This window comes from Canis lupus, chromosome 3, assembly GCF_048164855.1.
Source record: "Canis lupus baileyi chromosome 3, mCanLup2.hap1, whole genome shotgun sequence".
Classification (NCBI taxonomy): domain Eukaryota; kingdom Metazoa; phylum Chordata; class Mammalia; order Carnivora; family Canidae; genus Canis; species Canis lupus.
Window position 1 is genome coordinate 25,827,688 of NC_132840.1, and position 24,502 is coordinate 25,852,189.

The following is a 24,502-nucleotide window of genomic DNA, read 5'->3' on the forward strand; positions in this document are numbered from 1 at the left end:
GGTTTTTTTTTTATAAAGATTTTTATTTACTTATTCATGAGAGACAGAGAGAGGCAAGAGACACAGGCAGACGGAGGAGAAGCAGGCTCCATGCAAGGAGCCTGACATGGGACTCGATCCCAGAACTCCGGGATCATGCCCTGAACCAAAGGCAGACGCTCAACCACTGAGCTACTCAGGCGTCCCCACTGCGGGTTTTGAGCAAAAGAGTGACATGATCTAATATACTTTTAAAAGATCTTTTTGGTTGTTGAAGTTGAGAACAGAATGTAGAGAGAAATAAAGGTGGAACCAAGGAGACCTGACAGGAAGCTACTCCAGTTAGGCAGGTGAGAGTTGATGCTGACTCCGACCAGGGTGTCAACAGCAGAAGTGGTGACAAGACACTAGAATCTCAAAATATTATAAACATAGAGCCAATGTGACTGATGATGAATGGAATGTGGGCTGTGAGACAAAGAGGAGTCAAGGATGACTCCAAAAACGTCTGGCCTAAGCAACTGAAAGAAGAGAATCACCTTTAATTGAGAACAGAAAGATGGGACACCTTGATGGCTCAGCAGTTTAGAGCCTGCCTTCAGCCCACAGTGTGATCCCAGAGTTCCAGGACTGAGTCCCACATTGGGCTCCCTGCATGGGAGCCTGTGTCTGTGTCTCTGCCCCTCTGTCTGTCTGTCATGAATAAATAAATAAAATCTTTAAAAAAAAAGGGGGGGGGGGGCGCGGGGAGAGAGAACAGAAAGATGGCCAGGGAGCAGGTTTAGGGGAGAAGATCGGTAGTTCAATTTATACAGAAGTTACATTTGGGATGCCTATTAGATATTAAGTAGGCAAATGGAGAACAGTGTCAAGTTCAGGGAAGAAATATAGACTAGAGAGATTTGGGGTCATCTGTATATAAATGGTATTTAAAGTCAAGACTGGATGACATTACCAAGATAGTGAGTGAAGACAGAATGGACCACAAGTATGGGAATCACCTGGGAGCTGGTTAGAAATGCAGAATCACAGGCCCTACCTGAGGCCTGCTGAATCAAAATGTGTCTTAACAAGATCCCCAGGTGACCTGTATGATTTTTGAAAGTTTACAAAGCACTGTTTTGGAGCACTCCATTGGTTCAGATGAGAGACCATAAGGGGTAATAACAGGAGGGATGATGTCAAATGTTCACAAGTGGATCAGTTGCCTAATGGAGGAGAAAAGCAAACGCAGGGGAAAGATCTCTGACTCAAGGGACTGGGCAGATGGTGTGCCACCAGTCATCAAAGAATATTAGGGGGAGTGTAGCGGGAAGGCACACAGATGCTACAGTTTTATAGGTACTGAATTGGAGGCACACACCAGACATCCAAGTAGAGATCTCACAGGCAGGCAGATGTAGAGACTAGAACCCAGAGATATTAAACACTATATTCCATAAGACATGATTAATAGAAGGTTGTTAAAAAAAAAAAAAATAGAAGGTTGTTTACTAAATTATTTTTTGAAGAATTAGAATATTAGTAAGTTGAAGAAGTCACAGAAGCTTCGAGAAAGTAAATAATTGATAGAGGAAAGTCCTTAAGAAGACAAGAGAAAGGATCTTAGGTATAAAGTAAGAAGATAGCTTAAAAATAATGGGAAACGGGGTAGAACATGCAATTCTTGATCTCAAGGTCATGAAATCAAGCCCACACTAGGTGTAGAGCTTACTTAAAAAAAAAAAAAAAAAAAAAAAAAAAACAGGGGCACCTGAGTGGCTCAGTGGTTGAGCATCTGCCTTTGGCTCAGGTTATGACCCTGGGGTCCTAGAATGGAGTCCCCACAGGGAGCCTACTTCTCCCTCTGCCTATATCTCTGCCTCTCTGTGTCTCTCATGAATAGATAAATAAAATCTTTAAAAAAACAAAACAAAACAGAGGAACATTAAAAATAATAATGGGAAGAGATGAAAATATCTATCTATACAAAGAATTACATGGTTTGGCTTTATACATAATAGCCAAAAACTAGAAACAAGTCAAATGTTAATCAACAGATGAATGAATAAAAGAATGAATGAATAAGCAAAGTTGGTATAGCCATATAACAGAACACTACGAGGCAATAAAAAAGGAACTACTGGGGATCCCTGGGTGGCTCAGTGGTTTAGGGCCGCCTTCAGCCCGGGGTGTGATCCTGGAGTCCCAGGATTGAGTCCCACATCGGGCTCCCTGCACGGAGCCTGCTTCTCCCTCTGCCTATGTCTCTGCCTCTCTCTCTCTGTGTCTCTCATGAATAAATAAAATCTTAAAAAAAAAAAAAAAAAAGGAACTACTAATACACACAACATGGATGAATCTCATTATTTTGAATGAAAAGAGCCAGATAAAAAAAGGCACACATTGTATGATTCAAGCTATATGAAATTCTAGAATAGATTATTTAATTTATAATGATAGAAGGTAGATCAGTGGTTGCCTGGGGTTGGGAAATTGACAGAAGAGGAGCAGAAAGCTGTAGGGTTCTTGCTTATGGTATCCTCATTTTATCTTGTGTGTCCCTCACTAAATGGCAATACTTCCACTCTTTCTCTTTGGATGGACCTGTTCCTTATAAATATATATCCAATTATGCTCATTTAACTGAAGTGATAATGACTAACATTCACTTTCTTCCTGCGTGCTCAGCAATAGGTTAAGCACTCATGTAATCCTTACAACACTCCAATGAAGTAGGTACTACTAGTATCTCCTTTTTTTAAGTTTATTTATTTTTAAATAATCTCTAGGGCAGCCCTGGTGGCTGAGTGGTTTAGCGCCTGCCTTCCACCCACGGTGTGATCCTGGAGACCCAGGAGCAGCATTGAGCCTGCTCTTCCTTCTGCCTGTGTCTCTGCCTCTCTCTCTCTCTTTCTGTCTATCATGAATAAATAAATAAATAAAATCTTTAAAAATAAAATAAAATAAAATAAATAATCTCTATACACAACATGGGGCTCGAACTCAAAACCGTAAGATCAAGAGTTGCATGTCTTCCTCACTGAGCCAGCCAGGTGCTCCTACCATCCTTTTTAAACAAACATGAGAAAACAAAAGCTAAAAGAGGCTGCTTAACTTGCTCAAGATCTCACAGTTTGTGTAACAACCTTCACTCTAAAAATTCATGCTTTAACCATGACATAAGACTTACAATGGTACAAACTATCTATTGGTAGACATTTGAAAGAGATCCACATGTTTGGAGAGCCTTTGGCTCCTTTGGCTTCTTTTTTTTTTTTTTTTTTTTAAGATTTTATTTACTTACTTGAGAGAGAGCAGGAGTACAAGAGTGAGAGGGGTAGAGGAGGAGAGAGAGAAACAGACTCTCCGCTGAGCAGGGAGCCTAATGCAGGGCTCAATCCCAGGAACTTGTGTTCATGACCTGGGCCAAAAGCAGATGCTTAACAGACTGAGCCACCCAAGAGCCCCTTTCTTTTTTTCTTTCTTTCTTTTTTTTTTTTTTGGATTTATTTTATTTACTTATTTCAGAGACAGAGAGGGCAGAAGGGAGGGAGGGAGAGTGCACATGCATGTGTGGGTTGGGGCAGAGGGAGAGGATCTCGAATTGATTCCAAGTTAAGTGTGGAGCCCAACACAGGGTCCATCTCACAACCCTGAGATCATGACCTGAGCCGAAATCAAGAGTCGGCCTCTCAACTGACTGAGCCACCTCCGTGCCTCAGGCTAATGTCCTTCCAGTTAACCACTCAAGCTTTATCTGTCCCAGCATTTTCCCTACCTAGTTGGAGCAACTTGCACTCTCTGGGCTCCCATCCCAAGTCCAAGTTAAAATGTCCTAAACTCCAGGGCGCCTGGGTGGTTCAGTCGGTTAAGTGTCCAACTCTTGGTTTCAGCTCAGGTTGTGATCTTAGAGTCGTGGGATTGAGCCCCATAGACTCCACGCTTGGCATGAAGGCTGCTTGAGTTTCTCTCTCCCTCTCCCTCTGCCCCTCCTGCTCATGTTCTCTCTCTCCAATAAATAAATCTTTTTTTTTTTTAAGATTGTATTTATTTATTCATGAGAGACACAGAGAGAGACAGAGAGAAGCAGAGACACAGGCCGAGGGAGAAGCAGGCTCCACGGAGGGAGCCCTATGTAGGACTCAATCCTAGGACCCCAGGATCACGCCCTGGGCTGAAGGCAGGCACTAAACTGCTGAGCCACCCAGGGATCCAATAAATAAATCTTAAAAAAAAAAAAAAAAAAAAGTGTTAAATGTCCCAAACTGCTCCAGTATTTCTGGTTTCCCAGTTATGATTCCCACCCAGCTCTGAAGTTATTTCCCCCAATGCTCTCTCTCCAGTGACTACCTATATAACATGTTATTCCTCTTTTTCCAGTGTCTTCTCTTCCTTCCTCACCCTCCTCCAAAGCCTAGATTCTGTGTTTGTTTGAGAACCAGAACCCAAGCCAATTTCTCTTACTTACACACTGGGAATACTTTTTCATTATCCTTGAACTCTAGACAAGAATCCAGGGAACACTCTAAGCAGAGAAGTGCCGAATCAGACTAAGTCACGAAGAAAGAAGAGCAGGCAAACAGAACGCCTGGGTCAGCACAGCTCTGATGATCGCACACAAATGCCTGAAGAGAACACATACTGTCATAACCAAAATTAGGGGAAGTACACAATGAGAGAACGTTTGTTTAGCAAGTTCTTCAAATGCTAAAGCAAAGAAGCATATTTTTTTTCAGTGTGCTTTGCTTTGGCACTGACCCTGTCTGTCCCTGAGAGATCTGCGTTACTGAAAGCCTGGATGTGTCCACACGTATTTACCGTTATCAAAAACGAGACCTGATGACAGTAGCACAGCAGTCACTTACTTTCACAAAGGAAATTCTGTGGACCTGAAGTGTTGTGCAAGGTGGGTCACTGGAACCATTCCCACCACAGCAAAGGCTTCTCGGTGCTGGGCCAGAACCAGGGTTTCACAGCACAACTCTAACTCTGAAAAACAACACAGGGGGGTGCCTGAATGGGTTGGTGGGTGAAGCCTCTGCCTTTGGCTGAGGTCATGATCCCCAAGTCCCAGGATCGAGCCCCACATGGGGTTCCCTGCTCAGTAGGGAGTCTGCTTCGTTCTCTTCCTCTGCCCGTCCTCCAGCTTGTGCTAACGAATAATAATAATAATAATAATAATAATAATAATTTTAAAATCTTTAAAAAAATAGAGAAAAACGAGAAACCCAAGCATCAGAACTGGGGAAGTAATTCATTGTGGTCGACTTCCCTGGGAACTTTAGTTGGAAGGAAGTCTGGAGGAGTCGGGGGCTGAAAGAGAACGAGCCCAACTAGCCAGCCCCACGACGTCTGGGGACCTGGGACTCGGGGGACCTCGGACTCGGGGAACTTCGACCTCGGGGACCTGGGACTCGGGGGCCGCTGGCGAGGGGAGCGTTTCCGCCCAGTTTCCCGGTAACTTTCCAAGCTGCCCAACGGCCGGCGGTGCCCTCAGGGGCGTGAGCGCCAAACCCCGTCTCTACGGATTTGCAAAGACGGATTTCCGAGGAAAGAGGAGGGAAAGAGAAGTCCTTCGGGACGGAACACTTCCTCCTCCGTCCCCGCCCACCTCCGCCACGCTCCAGGGGCCTCTGGAAAGGGATCTTTTCCCATTTTCCAGGGTGAGTCACCTGTTCGAAAGAGAAACTACCGAAGATGTGGGCTCCCCAGAAGGATGGAAAGACTGGAGGCGCGGGACTCCTTGTCCTAAACCTATGACCTTGCCTCGAGGACCGCTATCTGCCCCTCAAAGACGCCACCATCTCGGAGTCCCCCAAGCCTGCGAGGAAGGGACCTGCGCCGACTCCCCAGAGCCAGGTCTCTCAGGGGCTCCGGCCTGCAGGGGGCTTACCAGGTCCTGGGGCCCACCCGCCCGAATCCTCCCGGAGAGACGCCGCGCAGCACGGACGCCAGACTGAGCAACACCCGTGGCCGCACCCTCATTGGCTCCCGGAGGCCGGAAGTGCATGCGTCCGCCGGAAGTGTTCCTACTGCGAGCGTCCGCCAGGCCGGGACCCTCAGGTAGGCGGGGCCCCTGCCTCCGAAGTCCCGGCACCGGGCCGTGGCCCGGTGGGGCGGGGACCCCGAGGGCCCCAGGAGGTTGTCCGGGTTCTGGTCCCGGAGGTCCGGAGGAGTTTCGGGGGCGGGGGCTCGTGGCGACCTCTGGTGGCAGCCGGGGCCTAATCGAGCCCGGCGGCCGCAGCCCCCCAGTGCGGGAGCCCCGAGTTCCCGGGTGGAGACGGGGTCTGGGGGCTTTGGGGCGGTGGCCGGAGCCGCCCCTGCCTGCGGCGCGCCGGGATGGCTGAGGTCCGTAGCCGCTCGGGTCCAGGCGGGAAAACGTGTGCCCTTCGCCCTGGTCGTGTCGGTGCTCCTGGCTTTGCCCTCCAGCCACCTGGGGGTGCGGGGTTATCCTCAGGGACACCCCAGAAAGGCTGCCCAAGGCGCAGTCGCGGGGAAGACGGCTCCCCTCCCTCCTGGCCCGGCTCCCCTCTCCCCCAGAAGAGGAGGGTGTGCTTCCGGGGCGGGGCTGCCCCCGTGGAAGTTACCTGGACCGCTTTAGACTAGTGCCTGCGGAGTAAAGGAAACTACCTGCTAATGGTTTCCGACTCCCCAGCTAGCTCCACCTCCCCGTGGTTTGGACTTTGAGCCTCTAGTAAGTCCTGATGAACGATTTCGCTTTGCTCAAGCTCATGACTCTTGGACCTTCAGCAGCGGGAGGTTTATGCACTTTGGGGCGGGTCGACAGCCTGCAGAGTTCAAAGCACTGAGAGACCAGGTGAGCATGAAGGAGGATCTCCCAGTCCGGTTCCGGTTTTTGAGGGTCCTTTCGGCAGTTTCTGCCAAAGGTGCACCGCCTTTATTGGATACTAGGTGGTGCCAGCGAGTTAATCTTTCTGGAATAAATTTCACCTAACGGACAGCACCAAGTCAAGGCTTTCAAAGTGTCCAACAGCCCAGAAATGCATTTAAAATAGTTTAACCGGGATCCCTGGGTGGCGCAGCGGTTTACCGTCTGCCTCTGACCCAGGGCCTGATCCTGGAGACCCAAGATCGAGTCCCACATCGGGCTCCCTGCAGGGAGCCTGCCTCTCCCTCTGTCTGTGTCTCTGCCTCTCTCTGTATCTCACGAATGAATAAATAAAACCTTAAAAAAACAAAAAAGAATGAAAACGAATCTTTTAATGAGTCTCTTGGTAAAGCATTTGATCTGTTTCTGTATAAAACTTTTTTCAACATTCAAATTTGTTTAAAGTAAAATGGACTAATCGTGAAGATTTCTGATTAACTTGTAAAGTCACTTAGGAAGACTGCCAGGCTTTTTGTTGGGATGTTACTAGTATATGAGTTTAAACTTTTTTTTTTTTTTTAGTTTAAACATTTATATGTAAAATGAAATTCTCTTTGCACAACCATCTTTCCCACACCTATAGCTCAGAAAGAGTATAGCCCGTTTTAAATCACACTGGTTTGTTGAATCATTTCAGATAACCAAATATATACTGTATGTGGGCTTGTTGTTCTACTTAGAGATCAAAATGGCTTCCAGAGGAAAGACAGAGACAAGCAAATTAAAGCAGAATTTAGAAGAACAATTGGATAGACTAATGCAGCAATTACAAGATCTGGAGGAATGCAGGTAATAGCATAACTGAATGCCTCTCTGCTGTCAAGTGGCTTTTTTCTGCAGCTAGATTACAAGCTGTGGGTGCAAGCCCATGTGTGATTTTGGTTTCCCCTATAGTGCTTTGTCTGTTGGAGAAATAAACTCAGTGTGAGCTTTGGAGTCATAAAGGTAAACCTTTTAGTTTCCATTTCCTTGAGTGTGAAGTAGAAATAGTAACACCTACCTTGTCTTCAGTACATAAAATAGCCCTGCCTGGTATATACTTGAACTTCTAGTGTATTTTCAGCCTTAAATGTTCAACGGACCAAAACTGCTCATTGCCTTTTTTAACAACTTTGAAAGGTTGTTGTAGGTATTTCAAATGAAGAGGCCAAACAAGGCTTGGCCTTGAGTAGGTGCTCAATAAATGGTAGCTGTCATTATTTGTAGGAAATGTTTAATAAATGGCTTGTTCAAAAAAAATGGCTTGTTCAGTTAGTGAATAAAAATAGCCTCTTACTCATATGACAGGTACTACGTTGCTGTTGTATTTCACGGTACACAAAATTTTACCTACTGTTAGTGATGATAAAAGTAACAGCTATTTTGTCAAGTACCTGTTGTTTGTCAAGGACCTTCCAGAGTTCATGTAATGCTCATAGCAACCCTAGGAGGTAGGTACTATCATTATCTGTGGCTTATAGATCAAGAAACTGAGGCTTGGCTGTGTTAGGTATCTTGCCCAAGGTTATGCATTGATTCATAGACTGCTTAAAAGGAAGTTATTATGTGGTTTGTTAAATGTGCCTCATTTTGGTAAAAGAAAAGTGTTTAATTATCAAAGTAACCACATGGCAGGAAAACGCCCATACTACTAACATCTGAACACATCCATTATTATCATTTTGTTATTTCCTTTCAGCCTTGTCCCCCAAGATACTTTTTGTAAATATATGTATCAAAAGTCTTAGGCTACAAATATTAAGATTGCTTTTTTCACTTGGAACTCTTGTGTTTTTCTATATTACGCTCACTGTACTTCAGAGAGGAACTTGATGCAGATGAATATGAGGAAACCAAAAAGGAAACTCTGGAGCAACTAAGTGAATTTAATGATTCACTGAAGAAAATTATGTCTGGAAACATGACTTTGGTGGATGAGCTAAGTGGAATGCAACTGGTAAGCATAATTCACTTACACTGGTGACACAAGTGGTTTTTCTCTCTTTTTTTTATATTTAAGATAGAAAAGAAACTTTGTTTTTGGGTTTGACTTCTAGATAAGTGTCTACTTATGGATAAAGCAGCATAGGCTTCCAGATCTTCATTTAGTTATGTATTTGGCTCCAGTAACATGCATATAAATAGCAAATGGACACTATTTTTTTTAAATTTAACTATTAGATAGTTAACATACAGTGCAGTATTGGTTTCTGGAATAGAATTCAGTAATTAACACTTACAGACAACACCCAGCGCTCATCATAAGTGCCCTCCTTAATATCCATCACCCAGCTAGCCCGTCCTCCTCCCCCATCAACCCTCAGTTTGTTCTCTATTATTAAGAGTCTCAAAAAAAAAAAAAAAAAGAGTCATGGCTTGTTTGCCTCTCTCTTTTTTTTCTTTTCCCCCTTCCCATATGTTCATCTGTTTTCTTTCTTAAATTCTGCATGAGTAAAATCACGTGGTATTTGTCTTTCTCTAACTTATTTCACTTAGCATAATATACTCTAGCTCCATCCACATCGTTGCAAATGGCAAGATTTCATTCTTTTTGATAGCTGAGTAATACTCCAGTGTGTGTATGTGTGTGTGTGTGTGTGTGTATTTACACACACATATACATACATAGATACCAAATCCTTTTTTCATTCATCAGTCGGTGGATATTTGGGCTCTCTCCATAGTTTGGCTATTGTTGCTAATGCTGCTCTACATATCGGGTTACGTGTACCCCCGCAAATCTGTATTTTGTGTCCTTTGGGTAAATACCTAGTATTGCAATTGCTAGATCATAGGGTAGTTCTATTTTTAACATTTTGAGGAACTTCCATACTATTCTCCAGAGTGGCTGGACCAGTTTCCATTCCTACCAACAGTGCAGCAGGGTTCCCCTTTCTCCACATCCTTGCCAACATCTATTGTTTCTTGTGTTGTTAATTTTAGCCATTCTGACATGTGTGAGACAGTATCTCATTGTGGTTTTGATTTATATGTCCCTGATATGAGTGCTATTGAGCATCTTTTCATGTGTCTGTTAGCTGTCTGGATGTCTTCTTTGGAAATGTGGAAATGTGTCTAATCATGTCCTCAGCCATTTCTTAACTGGGTTACTTGGTTTTGGGTGTTGAGTTTGATAAGTTCTTTGTAGATTTTGGACACTAACCCTAATCATCGGTATGTAGTTTGCAAATATCTACCGTTCCATAGGCAGCCTTCTGGGTTTTTTTTTAAATTTATTCATTTATTCATGAGAGACGCAGAGGGAGAAGCAGGCTCCATACAGGAGCCTGATGCAGAACTCGATCCCAGAACTCTGGGATCACATCCCAAGCCGAAGGCAAAAGCTCAGCTGCTCAGGCACCCAGGTGTCCCAGCCTTCTAGTTTTGTTGATTCTTTCCTTTTTTTTTTTTTTTTTTTTTAAGATTTTATTTATTCATGAGAAACACAGAGAGAGAGAGGCAGACACACAGGCAGAGGGAGAAGCAGGCTCCATGCAGGGAGCCCGATGTGGGACCCGATCCCAGGCCTCCAGGATCACGTCCTGAGTCAAAGGCTGGCGCTAAACCGCTGAGCCACCCAGGGATCCCCTGTTGATTCTTTCCTTTGCTGTGCAGAAGCTTTTTATCTTGATGAAGTCCCAATAGTTCATTTTTGCTTTTGTGGAAACTAAGATTATAACAGTGTTTGATGACCAAGGAAGACCTATTTGTAATTGAAGACCCATCAATCAATTATCATAATATCTGAATCTTTGGAGTATTTTGCTCAGTTTCTTTTTTTTTTTATTTTTTTATTTATTTATTTTTTTTTAATTTACTTATGATAGTCACAGAGAGAGAGAGAGAGGCAGAGACACAGGCAGAGGGAGAAGCAGGCTCCATACACCGGGAGCCCGATGTGGGATTCGATCCCGGGTCTCCAGGATCATGCCCTGGGCCAAAGGCAGGCGCCAAACCGCTGTGCCACCCAGGGATCCCTTTGCTCAGTTTCTACCTTCTTGTATTCTAGGCTATCCAGGCAGCTATCAGCCAGGCCTTTAAAACTCCAGAGGTCATCAGGTTATTTGCAAAGAAACAACCAGGTCAGCTTCGGACAAGGTTAGCAGAGGTAAAGTTTCTTTAAATTGATTTAATTGCTGTGTGTATTTCTTTTCTCAGCTCCCAAATTTCATTATGTTACTCTGAAGTTTAAAAATTGATCATTAAAAAAAAAAAATAAAAAAAAAATAAAAAAAAAATTGATCAGTTGAGAATGTACAACACCACTAAGAGTGAACCCTAATGTGTAGACTGTGGAATTGGGGGATTATGATGTGTCAGGGTAGGTTCATCTGTTGTAAGAAATGCACCACTGGGGGATGTTTATGATGGAGAGGCTGTGCGGGGCGGGGGGGGGGGGGGATGAAGGATATATGGGAAATCTTTGTACCATTTACACAATTTACTGTGAACCTAAAACTGCTCTGAAAAAATAGCCGTTACCGAAAGGATTGATCAGTTGATTTTTTTAAAAGATTTATTTATTTATTAGAGAGAGAAAGAGAGAATGTGTGAGGAGCGGCAGAGGGAGAGGGAGAGAGAAACTTTAGCAGACTCCTCTGAGCTCCAAGCCCAACAGTGCAGGGCTTGATCTCATGACCCTGAGATCATGACTGAAGCCAAAACCAAGTGTTGGACCCTTAATCGTGCAGGCAGGGGCCCCTGATCAGTTAATTTTAGAGCCACAACCCACCGTTTTCTGACAAAATTAGTCTTTTGAGCAATTATTATTGTTAATGAATATAGAGGTTTAATAGCATATGTCAGTTTAAACTGCTTCTACATGGACCCCACCTTTAAGGTTTACCATATACTTCTGGAGCCCTGAGATGAAATACCATCTAGAATCCATTCACGGCATTGCTTTCTGCACATGTGACTTTTGTTATCTAAGAATTTCAAACATTTCTATAAACCTGATACTTGAGAAAATCTGTTTATAGACTTGAATATAATTAAGGCATTAACAAGTTATTTGCCACCACTGGTAGTCCAGTGGATAGTGGTTGAGAGCATGAACTTGGGTCAGACTGGCAGGATTTGTATCCCTGCTCCACTGTGGAGGCCTGTGATCTTGGGGAAGTTATTTTTAATTGTTTTAATACAAAAATCTTTTTAACAAATATTATTATTACTGAAGTTGGATAAGTTATCTTATTCAACTTCTTTGTGTCTCAGTTCCCCATGTGTGAAAAGGTGATATTGATAATCCCTATTTCTTATGGTTGCTATGAAGAGTAAATGAAGTAATATGTATACAATACATACTATGTATTCATACTATGTATAATATGTATACAATACATACTATGTATGTATATATGTGTAATATATATCAAGTACGTGAACTAGCACCTAGGCATAGTACATGCTATAAGTGTTTCTAATGGTAGAGATGAAATATAGCCAACATTCCTAGAGACCTGATACCAGTTACCTCATTCAAGCCTGTAGACCACACTTGAGTGTAAGGGAATGAGTTCTTAGAGGCTAGCTTCTCTCTAAAGGAAGCTATTGGCCTCCCATTCTGCAATAGAGTTTATAATCAAGACAGTGGTTATGATTAGCATTAAGCTTTATTAGAACTGAGGGACACCTGGCTAGCTCAGTCAGTGGCACATGCAATTCTTATTTTCAAGGTTGTGAGTTTGAGCCCCACACTGGGTGTGTAGAGATTACTTAAAAAATAAAATCTTAAAAAAAATAAAAATTAAAAAATTAAAAAAAAATCTTAAAAGAAAACATATTTATTGGAGCTGTATAATTGCATTGCTGGCATGTTTGCCTTGAATTGTTTCTATAGTTCTCTATATTAATCAGCTAGAGGAACTTTTTAAAGAAGTAGTAGATCTGGGGGTGCCTGTGTGGTTCAGTCTTTAAGCATCTGTCACTTAGTTTCAGCTCAGGTCACGATCTCATGGTTCATGAGATAAAGTCTGCTCAGTAGAGAGTCTGCTTGAAGATTCTTTCTCTCTGCACCTCCCCCACCTAGTTGAATAAATCTTTAAAAAGAAAAGAAGTAGTAGATCTGGGGACATCTGGCTGACTTGGTCAGAAGAGTATGCAACTCTTGATCTTAGAGTTGTGAGTTTGAGCCCCATGTTGGTTGTAGAGATTACTTTTAAAAAAAAGAAGTCGTCGTAGTAGATCTCAAAAGCTGGATTTTATGAGCAGAATGTTTTTAACTTAAGTACCATATCCTTTGCATTCATCCATTTCAGATGGATAGAGATCTCATGGTAGGAAAGCTGGAAAGAGGCCTGTATACTCAGCAGAAAGTGGAGATACTAACAGCTCTCAGGAAACTTGGAGAGAAGGTACTCTATTTAATTTAATATATTAGAGATAAAGAAAAGGTATAATGAATTTTGTACTGAACTTCTTGATCTGTGATCCAGCTTGTAGTCCTGAGACATTCTTAATGGTGTTTCTTAGGACCACTTATGAACATTTAAATCCACTCCCTTGAGCCTTGTTTTGTTTTGTTTAGCTGACTGCAGATGATGAGGCCTTCTTGTCAGCAAATGCAGGTGCTATACTCAGTCAATTTGAGAAAGTCTCTACAGACCTTGGTGAGTACCCTTGTATTTCTGAAAGCTGAGCATGCATTGCTCTATCTCACCTATGAGTGAGATAATAGGATGGCCTTTTCTTGAGTTTGGAGGTAAAACCAGAAGTATGTTATTGAGTTTATTTCCTAATACTTTTTGATTAAAAATAATTAAGTTAATATATTACTATATTAATGATAATTAAATTAATATATTACTAAGATATTAACATTTAAAAATATTTGTCAACTAAATATAAATGTATATATAAAAACAAATTACTCTAAAATTTTATATATTCTATTTCACATTTAAAGCTAGAGTAACGGGCAGCCCCGGTGGCTCAGCGGTTTAGTGCCACCTTCAGTCCAGAGTGTGATCCTGGAGACCCGGGATCAAGTCCCACGTCGAGCTCCCTGCATGGAGCCTGCTTCTCCCTCTGCCTGTGTCTCTGCCTCTCTCTCTCTCTCTCTCTCTCCTTGTGTCTCTCACGAATAAATAAATAAAATCTTGAAAGAAAGAAAGAAAGAAAGAAAGAAAGAAAGAAAGAAAGAAAGAAAGAAAGAAAGAAAGGAAAAGAAAAGAAAGCTAGAGTAAGGATTTGTTTTGTTTTTAATATTTATTTATTTGTTTATTCATGAGAGACACAGAAAGAGGCAGAGACACAGGCAGAGGGAGAAGCGGGCTCCCCGCAGGGAGCCCAATGCTTGACTTGATCCGAGACTTGATCCTCGGACAGGGAATCATGCCCTGAGCCCAAGGCAGATGCTCAACCACTGAGCCACCCAGGCGTCCCTAGAGTAAGGATTTGTAAGCAATAAATCACCCCGTGTATGTGAGTGTATGTGAGATGTTTGGGCTGGGGAAAGGAAATTGGGAATTGGCACTAGGAAGGTTTAGGGGTAATGCTCTAATAATAGAAGCTAATTTTCTTTTCTTTTTAAAGATTTTATTTATTTATTCATGAGAGACACAGAGAGAGAGAGAGGCAGAGACATAGGCAGAGGGAGAAACAGGCTCCATGCAGGGAGCCGGATGTGGGACTCCATCCTGAGACTCCAGGATCATGCCCTGGGCTGAAGGCAGGCTCTAAACTGCTGAGCCACCCAGGAGTCCGTATTTTCTATTTCAGTACCTATGGGATAGATTTTCCCCTCGTTACCTAGAACTGTAAATGTATTTGAAATAACCTTTTGTTTATTATGTGTCTTTCTCCTTAGGCTCTGGAGACAAAGTTCTTGCATTGGCAAGTTTTGAGGTTGAAAAAACAAAAAAATGACATGGTGTGGAGCTTGGGACATTGATCACATTCTTGCTATAAATGGCGTTTGTCTTCTAGGGATTTTGAATCACTTCAAAGAAATCAAAAGAGATTCTTGAAATGCACTGATAACCTAAGAAAAGGTGACAGAAAAACATACTTGTGTCTTCTGGTTATACCCTTCATCATTGTGCTTTGTGTAGGGCTGCCTGCCTGAGTCATCCTAGACTTCCTGGGATGAGGGACCCTTTGGACCCTATTCATTATAGCGGTGTGTTTGAGAGAGAGAACAGTAAACGGTTCCTCTGCCTGTTTTTATTAAGCTTCCTTGTTTTTAAGTGCTGATAGTAAATGAAAAGATGTGAACTAATGATTCTTCTCTGTTGATAATTTGTCCCTACTTATTGGATTGAATAGTGTACCAACATCAATAGACCTCATGAGCGGGCATAGAATTTTAGAGTTCTAAGTGATCTTAGAAATCGTTTTCATTTTATAAACAAGGAAATTGAGGCTCAGAAAGAGCAAGTTGACTTGCTTAAAGTCACATCCAAGACAGAGCTGGTGATAGACCTGGGTGTCCTGACTCTCAGCTTAGGGTCTGTTGAATTTTATTTCTGTATTTTGTGCTGTCTTTAAAAACCAATTAACACATATTTGGGCAAGTCTGTGTTTATGAAAATTCGATGTCCCAACAGAAAGTTGTCACTAAGGGACCATTCCCTAGCCTGTAAGGCCTCGGTATGAATGGGGCCCATTGTATCTCTGAGTTTTGAGCTTGGAACAATGGGAGCCCTGTTGAGAGTCTCCTGGAGTAACGTAACTTCCCGCTGTTGTTTCACCAGGAAAGCAATTGAAAGTGGCAGCTAGAGGCCCTCCCTGTGTGTGACCTCTTTGCTGAAACTCAGAGGGTGGGGACTGTAAACTATTATTTACTCTTCAGTTTTTGGAGAAACCCAAAATAAGTTATGAGGAAAAGCATACTCTTGAGTGTTTATGTTTCTCTGCATGCTCAAATATATAGATATCCTCATGCATATGTATGTTAGCTTATATTCTAGGCTCTGGCCACTATGTTTTTTCATGTATTTCTCAGTTTTCTTTTTCTTTGCACTTTATACAAATTAAAAACATTTTTAAAGCTTCTTGTATACTGTAAACTCTACTAGGTGCTCTGCCAACTGGACAGATTAGGGACCTCAGCTTCATTAATGCCTTATTTGGAACTTTTAATGGGTAACTTTTTATATATTGGTTTACCATGGTCAAAGACTCATTGAAATTGTAATGAACCAAGAAAAAGCAAATGACCTACAATTCACCTAGGACTTTATGGTCAATCATCATTATTTCATTATTCTTCATTTTTGTTTGTTTGTTTAAGTAATCTCTACACTTAGTATGGAGTTTGAACTCATGATCCCAAGATTAAGAGTTGCATGCTCCTCTGACTAAGCCTGCCAGGCAGGCACCCCTATTCTGCAAATTTTTTTTTTTCTGAATCAAGGTGAAACTTACTTAACATCAAATTCACCATTTTAAAGTATACAATTCAGAAATGTTTAGTACTTTCACAAATGTTGTGCAACCATCACCATCTCATTCCAAAACATTTTTACCACTCCAAAGGGAACCCCATGCCCATTAAGCAGTCACTCCCCATGCCCTTCTCATCCTAGCCCTCCAGCAACCACTAATCTGCTTTCTATCTCTAGATTTACCAATTCTGAATATTTCATCCCAATGGCATCATACAGTATGTGACCTTTTGTGTCTGGCTTCTTTCACTTGACATCATATTTTCAAGGTTAATCTAAGTTGTAGCACATGCCATTATTCCATTTAATGGAGAAAATATTTCCTTGTATGGATACCACCTTGTGCTTATCCACTTATCTCTTGAACATTGTTTTTTCCCACTGTTTTTGTTATTGCAAATAGTACTGCTATGAACATTTGTGTATTTGTTTAAATACCTGTTTTCAGCTCTTTTGGGTATATACCTAGAAATGGTATTGCTGTATGTATGTGTGTTTTGGGGGAATTTTTGTTTTGTTTTTAAGCCATAACAAAATTTCCCCTTCTCCTCTAGTAGTAGTATAAAGAAAATTAATATTTGGTAGGATAAAGAAAATTAGGAATATTTGGTATTTGAAAGGAGCCTAAATGAATCTGGAGTCCTTAATTTTGGTTTCCCTTTCTATAAGACTTTCTATAAGACTAACATCAGTGAAATATTTTGTCATTAATCATGTTAGTGTGTTCATTTTGTAAGTAATGATTAGTATCAACTTAAAATTAATCTTCCTTTAAAAGTTGCAAAGTTAAAAAAAAAGTTGCAAAGTTTGCAGTGCCTAGCAAGACCCTGTCATTTATGGCCATCTGACCTTTGGTAGGTTACTTAATCTTTTGAGCCTCATTTTCCTCTTCTGTTCAATGCAGATAAGTGGGTACGACCTACCTACCACATAGGATTTCTGTGGTTTCCCTTCTCACCCTTAATGCAGAAAGAAGTTTTGGAGCTAATCTACCATTTAACAGTGCTTTCAATGGCCATATGATGTATTTTGTTCCACAAATTTGGTATAACTCAAAAATAAATTGAAAAGTGAATAATTTGAAAATTCTGTACATTTACATTTATTAAATGATTTGCAAACTATGTTTCCTGTTCATATTTTACTATATTTAATCTTCTAGTTTTTTACACTTCTTGAGAGGTTTCAGACTCCAATAACTAATGCAAGGCAGCTAACTTTTTGATATCCTTAGGTCAAGCTAATATTTTAATGAGAATTCCTGCATTTTTCAAAGACGGATTGAAGCAGAAGCAAATGTATAACTGGGCTGTTTAATGAAAGTTAGTAATTTAATAATACAACAATTTTTAGGGGCACCTAGCTGGCTCAGTCTTTAGAGTGTGCAACTCTTGATCTCGGGGATGTAAGTTCAAGTCCCACACTACATATATACATTACTTAAAAATAAAGTCTTTTAAAAAGTAAAACAATTTCTGTGTTTCAGTGCTTTATTTTTTCCTGTGAGTTGGTAAGAGAGGTATGCTAGGTGGGTGGTAGAGGAGGAAACCAAGCTGTGGAATGAGCTGTCCCCAGGAAAGAGTTGGAGTTGAGACAGATAGATCATTAACTTTGATTGTTAGGCCTTTTTTGAAGACAAGTCAGCCAAAGAACGGTCATCTTAGGCAAAATAAGAGACTGTACAAGTCTACCACTGGATGGTATCTTATTACAGTGAATGATGGATAGTTTGAAATTATTACAGAAAAAATAAACCCAGACCATTTCAACCACTTTCCTGTTCCTTCCTCCACCCCCGACCCCCCTTACTCTATTCATTACTAAGAATGCTCTTCTTTGCCTCTCAAAATGTTTTTCAGCATTAATATGTAAATTAAAACTGTCAGCATTCGCACAGACCCCCAAGAACAAGCCTTAATTGCTTCCAGTCTGTTTGGCCCTGGAATTAAAGAGTTAGAAACTGGGTTAACTAGTATTTAATATATTTTTTTTTGTATTTAATATTTTCTTTAAGTTGCAAGAAGCAGGTTAAAAATAAGGCTCTTCTAGATATTCCCCTAGAGTGTAGTCTTTTAATACCCTAACACTTTCTTTCTGAAGACCCTTTCCCCGCCATACTGCCATTCTAGCAGCAAAGAGACGACACTAAGCTGCTGAAAGCCTCCTGAAACAGGGCTCGCCATTGGCCACGTTCTTGAGCTCACAGCGGAGTGTCTGCGGTCCACGCCAAGGACCCGGGAAGTTTGTGGCTGCTGGGCTGCCCTTTGGAAGCTTCATAGTGCTTGATTGTTTTCCTCTGGGAAGACCACATTTGTTATGCTCCCAGACAATGGACTGCAATTAAAAACAACTAAAGTAAAAAATTATTTTCTGTAAAGGTGAAGGAGAGTCACCAGCTTTGGGTTTTGTGGTGATTGTTGAGTAAAGAGAAAGATAATGTAGGTAAGGATTCTTTCTAAGATAAATGCAGCAGCCACAGATCCTCTGCCTCTAATTTCTGGCAATCTGGGGAACTTTGGAAGCCTTCCCACAAGAACCTCTAACTTTGTGTTACAGTCATAATTTCAATACATGATTTAAGTGCTTAAGTTACCTCGATTACGTATGTTTAAAACGTGAGTAGTTCAGGTACTATTCTTTGTTAATGCTAAATTGTCATGCGGGGCTCTTCTTTCCTATTAGAGGAGTTTAAGGGTTTTATTTATTTATTTATTTATCTATCTATTTATGGTTTGTGTGAAAACCTGGTTCCTTCAGGCCTAGCATCACTCCTCCAATACTCATAAATCAGGCCAGGTTGAAACTGAGGCAGTTATCTGCACAAGTAATCAAAGAGGTAGGTAATTAGGTAAAAGGCAAGTATTTGGCCTAAATCAGATTATAACCAATTGCCTAAACCCTGTGATTTGACTATGATCTTGCCTTGGGGTACCTGGGTGGCTCAGTAGGTTAAGCATCTGCCTTTGGCTCAGATCACCATCCCAGAGTCCTGGGATCGAGCCCACATCAGGCTCCCTACTCAGCGGGGAGTCTGCTTCTCCCTCTCCTACCCCTCCGCCTGTTCATGCTCTCTTTCTCTAAATAAGTAAAATCTTTTAAAAAATAATTTAGATTTGGTTTATAAAGTGCTGAGCTTATACTTTTTAAAGATTTTATTAATTTATTCATGAGAGACAGAGAGAGAGAGGCAGAGACATAGGCAGACGGAGAAGCAGGCTCCATGCAGGGAGCCCGATGTGGGACTTGATCCCGGGACCCCTCGGTCACACCCTGAGCCGAAGGCAGATGCTTAACCGCTGAACCACCACCGGGGTGTCCCTATACTCTTTTATTTAAATATTTTGTGTCATATTTACTCAGGAAAGGAGCCCCTATACTTTTGGAACAAACAGGTAAAATCTCAGTCCCTTGGCCTCAGTCTTGTGGCCTTTCTTTTCATTCTGTCTTCTAGGAGTATTAGTAGATTGTTCCTCTGCAAGAAAATATGAGCAAGAGGGCAGCCCCGGTGGCGCTGCGGTTTAGCGCCGCCTGCAGACCAGGGCGTGATCCTGGATACCTTGGATCGAGTCCCACATCAGGCTCTCTGCATGATGCCTGCTTCTCCTTCTGCCTGTGTCTCTGGCGCTCTCTCTCTCTCTCTCTCTCTCTCTGAATAAATAAATAAAATCTTTTTAAAAAAAAGAAAGAAAGAAAATATGAGCAAGATTCTGTATAAAGGAGTACATATAGACATACCAAATCTATTTCCAGCCTCAGAAAGGAAAACGTGGACTCTGTCTTTAACTTGTGAGCTTGGTGGAGAAATGAGGGATGAGTGCATGCTCACTCCTGTGCATGCCTCTCTTCTGGGGTCTGACTGGACCAGTGGCATGTCTGCTCCCATAAGGCACTTACGACCTCCCACGGTGCTGCTCTTGCCAGAGTGGGAGGTTGACTATGCCAGGTTAATTCTGTTACAATCGAAGCACTGGGCAAATTGTGCACTCTAGGCCCTTTTGGTTTGAAAAACTCAAAATGTGCTTTTTTTGGTGAAGATTAGGATTTGAGATTGGAGAGAAGAAAACTTTGTTTTAAGATTTTATTTATTCATTCATGAGAGACACACAGAGAGAGAGGCAGAGACACAGGCAGAGGGAAAAGCAGGCTCCATGCAGGGAGCCTGACGTGGGATTCGATCCTAGATCTTCAGAATCACAACCTGGGCAGAAGGCGGCGCTAAACCGCTGGGCCCCCCCGGGGCTGCCCAAGAAAACATATTTTGAAAAATCTTCACAGTAATTACCATGTGGGAGCAAGGACAGTTTCTATCTGCTACCTCTTCTGACTATGATGTCATTTCTACTTTCCTTAGACATTTTCTGAGCACTGATATATGCCAGACACATTGCTTCGGTTTCTTTTGTTAAATTTTCTTTTCTTTTTTATTTATTTTTTAAGTAGGCTCCATGCCGGCACTGACCCCAACATGGTGCCTGAACTCATAACCCTGAGACCAAGGCCTGAGCTGACATCAAGAGTCAGATGCTTGGGACGCCTGGGTGGCTCAGAGATTGAGTGTCTGCCTTCAACTCAGGGCGTGGTCTGGGAGTCCCAGGATTGAGTCCCACATCAGGCTCCACGCAGGGAGCTTCTCCCTCTGCCTGTGTCTCTGCCTCTGTGTGTGTGTCTCTCATGAATAAACAAATAAAGTCAAAAATAAATAAATAAATAAATAAATAAATAAATAAATAAAGTCTTTAAAAAAAAAAGAAGAAGAGTCAGATGCTTAACTGACTAAGCCACCCAGGCGTCCCATTAAGTTTTTTTTCCATTAAATTTTCTAATTTGGATATTGGATAGAGTCTTTTTTTAAAAAAAAATATTTTTTTAAACTTACTTATTTAGAGAGAGAGTCAGGGGAGGGGCAGAGGGAGAAGGAGAGAATCTCCAGCAAACTCTGTCCTGAGAGCAGAGCCTGACTCAGGGCTCCATCCCAGGACCCTGAGATCATGACCTGAGCTGAAACCAAGGGTCAGATGCTCAACTAACTGAGCCACTCCTAGTGTCTTTTTTTCTTTCTTTTTTCTTTTCTTTTCTTTTTCTTTTGAATGACTCTTTAAGGGGCGCCTGAGTGACTCAGTCGGTTAGACATCTGCCTTGGCTCAAGTCATGATCTTGGGGTCCTGGGATCAAACCGTGTGTTCTGCTTCCTGCTCAGTAGGGAGCCTGCTTCTCCTTCTCCCTCTGTCCCTCCCTCTGCTGCACCTCCTGCCTGAGCTCCCTCTCTCTTTCTCAAATAAATAAATGCAATCCTTAAAAATAATAATAATTAAATGGAGGCATTGTATTTGGTTTGACTAAGAGAAGCTCCTGTTCATATTCTAGATATGTGATGTAATAAGAAATTAAGATCATAAAATTAACTAGAAGTGTCTAATGTGGGGAAAAGCCTACATTTGTTACTTTTGTTTTTTCCTTTCCTGGAAGTGAGAAAAATTTCTTTTTCTTTTTCTATTATATTTCCTTTTAATGATATAAGTTCTGCTAAGGAGATCTTATAATAATAAATGACCCAAGACATTCTACTGAAAGAATGTTACTGAGTTTATGGGAATTCGTGTGTATTATAGTCTGTCTCAGCAGGGTGTTATTAGCTGCAGAAATGGAAGGCATATTAAAACTAGTCCCTTTATCTTTTCCAGACACTGTAGCCCGTTTAGCATGCTGTTTCTGTGTGTCTCTTACTCTAAAAAGAAATTAAATGGAAATTGCCTGCTCAAAGTTGTTTTTAAAAGTCACAATGTGTCACCTGTATGCTTGCTTGAGGACTCCCTGCCTCCTGTGAGCCTGTCTTTTCTTTCCTAAGAAAGCTTTTCTACTTATTAGTGAAATAAGTGTCCCTTTCCGTTCTGCCTGTAGTTAGCCACCAATTAGTAAGATGAGCAGAAATGCTCGCATGCTGAGCTGGTGCTAGCAGGCATGGGAGAAGCTGACACTACTTCATGGTACAAGCTATATAAGCACCGTTTTATCTCCCAGGAGAGGTTCTCAATAGGTTTGGTCTACCCCCTAGAGCCTGGAGCTATTTCAGTCTTAACTACTCATTAAAGTCAACCTAAGATATTGCAAAAGCCTTTGGGTTCTTTAAAGTGAATTGCCTCCACTTGAATTCAGCCAAGAATAGTTCACTTTTACTCCCCAGGGCTACTTCCAACTTAACTTGAACTTTCCCCTCAGCCTTAAACCCCACCAAAAATGTTGATGCCCCTAACAAGCCTCACTTCTTATTAAAGACTCAGGACAATTGCTGAGAATACATGCCTAACTGCTAAAGCGGTGCCCAAGAATATGAGATAAGAAAATCAGGGCTTTGGGGGAAAAAAATAGATTTTCTTTTTCCCTCAAAAAATAAATTATTTTTTAATGCAAAAACAAAATTACATCTAAACATTGATGAGAGTACATAGCACTGTGCCGGACCCATCCATCATTAATTAGGTGCCTACTATGACTTTCTCTCCTGTCCATTTGGAGCCCATTGTAGAATTGGTAGCTTTGGAGCAACTGGCAGAAATGGGAGAGTTCCTGGGCAAGGCAGAGCCAGCCCTGACAGGAAGAAACTCCTCTTAACGTTTACAGAGAAGTAAGTGCAAAAGGGGGCTGATTTATTTCTGGAAACTTGTAAAAATCATTCATCTTTGCATCCATAGAACCAGTGAAAAAACTGGGGTCAAGGACCCGGTTTTGTGAATGATCAAAGTAATTCTAGACTAAAAACATACTAGTTTATACCCTACCCCTGAAAGTCTTCAGGAAAATTAAAACAGTCGTTTGGGGGCTAAAGCAATGTGACTTAGGGTGAGGAAAACAATAGGCTCTACCATTTATTTGGTTTCCATCAGAATGGGAAATGCCTTGATCATACCCACTTTGTTATGTTGGAATATTACTCACCATTCATGGGCTTAACCATGAGACTGGATGTGGCCAATGGAATGTTTATGGATATGACTTCTGGAGATGTCTTCCATGTGCATCCACAGTTCAGCTTGGCACTCCTGTATTTTTGTCATCATAAAAGGAATGTGTCTTGTGTAGCCTCTGGTCTAAGGAGAATGAGGAGACATGTGGAACAGACTTAATCCCATCTTGCTGCTAAACCCTGCTGATCCCAGCTCAGATCGGCAGAGTTGGTCAACCCACAACCTGAAGTAGGCCCCACACCAGGCAGACGTCTGAGCAAAAAATATAAATGCTTGTTTCTGCCATTGAGTTTTGAGGGTTTTTTTTAATGCATTGACTGATACATCATTTTTAAAAAAGATTTTATTTATTTGAGAGAGAGAGCATGAGCAGGGGGATGGGGAGGGACAGAGGGAGAAACAGACCCCCTGCTGAGCAGGAAGCCCAAAGCAGGGCTCAATCCCAGGAACCCAGGATCCCAGGATCCTGACCTGAGCCAAAAGCAGTTACTTAACCCTCTAAGCCACCCAGGCACCCCTGATACACCATTATTGTTCTATTTTAGTCCATTCTCCAAGTTAAAGTCATAGTTCTCTATTTATTTGATAGAGCATGGGTAAGTGAGTAAGGGGGAAGGCAGAGGGAAAGAATCTCAAGCAGGCTCTCCTCTCAGCATAGAGCCCTATTTGGGTCTCAATCTCACAACCCTGAGATCACGACCCCGAGATCATGAGCCGAAATCAAGAGTTGGATGCTTATGGGACGCCTGGGTGGCTCAGTGGTTGACCATCTGCCTTTGGCTCAGGGTGTGATCCCATGGTCCCGGGATGGAATTCCACATCGGGCTCTCTGCATGAACCCTGCTTCTCCCTCTGCCTATGTATGTCTGTCTGTCTCTCTCTCTCTCTCTCTCTCTCTGTCTCTTATGAATAAATAAATAAAATCTTTTTTTAAGAAAAGAGTTGGACACTTAACCAACTGCGCTCCGTAGACACAAACCCACCATATCACATCCTTGTTTAAACCTCTCAGAGGTTCCTATTTTGGAATAAAGACCAAATGTTAAAAAAAAAAAAAAGACCAAATGTTTAGCATGATCTATAAAGTCCTGTGTCATCAGTGCCTGGCCTCTTTCTCCATCACTCTGCACTCCAGCCACCCAGCCTTCTCTCGGTTGTTTGATATCACCATGCTGTCTTTTCTCCCCATGACCTCTTCATGGACCTGTCCTTGTGTGTGCTAACCTCTCCTCCCCACCCTTTGCTTAGTTAATGCCTAGTTAAGTGAAGGCTTAAATGTTACATTGCCAAGGAAGTTCTTGACCCTAATGAAAGGTTAGATT

General features: G+C 41.9%; 2 protein-coding genes across 6 annotated transcripts in view; one reads left to right on the top strand and one right to left on the bottom strand.

Annotated features, from left to right (window-relative positions):
- The window catches only part of NMNAT1 (nicotinamide nucleotide adenylyltransferase 1), a 30,492-nt gene extending 23,334 nt beyond the window's left edge, over positions 1-7,158 (bottom strand). Inside the window, exons 1-3 of one of the 5 annotated variants that reach the window (XM_072819711.1) lie at positions 5,855-7,158; positions 4,827-4,950; positions 4,430-4,586 (exon numbers count right to left, since the gene is read on the bottom strand). The gene's annotated coding sequence lies outside the window, so the exon portion shown is untranslated. The other 4 variants (XM_072819713.1, XM_072819712.1, XM_072819708.1 and 1 more) reach the window with 4 other exon arrangements.
- LZIC (leucine zipper and CTNNBIP1 domain containing) lies at positions 5,447-17,690 on the top strand. Its single transcript, XM_072819714.1, is given in 9 exon segments — positions 5,447-6,024; positions 6,690-6,778; positions 7,488-7,639; positions 8,651-8,786; positions 10,839-10,937; positions 13,090-13,185; positions 13,359-13,440; positions 14,640-14,695; positions 14,697-17,690. Coding segments are annotated over 9 exon segments (792 nt in total). The 5' UTR covers positions 5,447-5,969; the 3' UTR covers positions 14,724-17,690.
- The last annotated feature ends 6,812 nt before the right edge of the window (positions 17,691-24,502 follow it).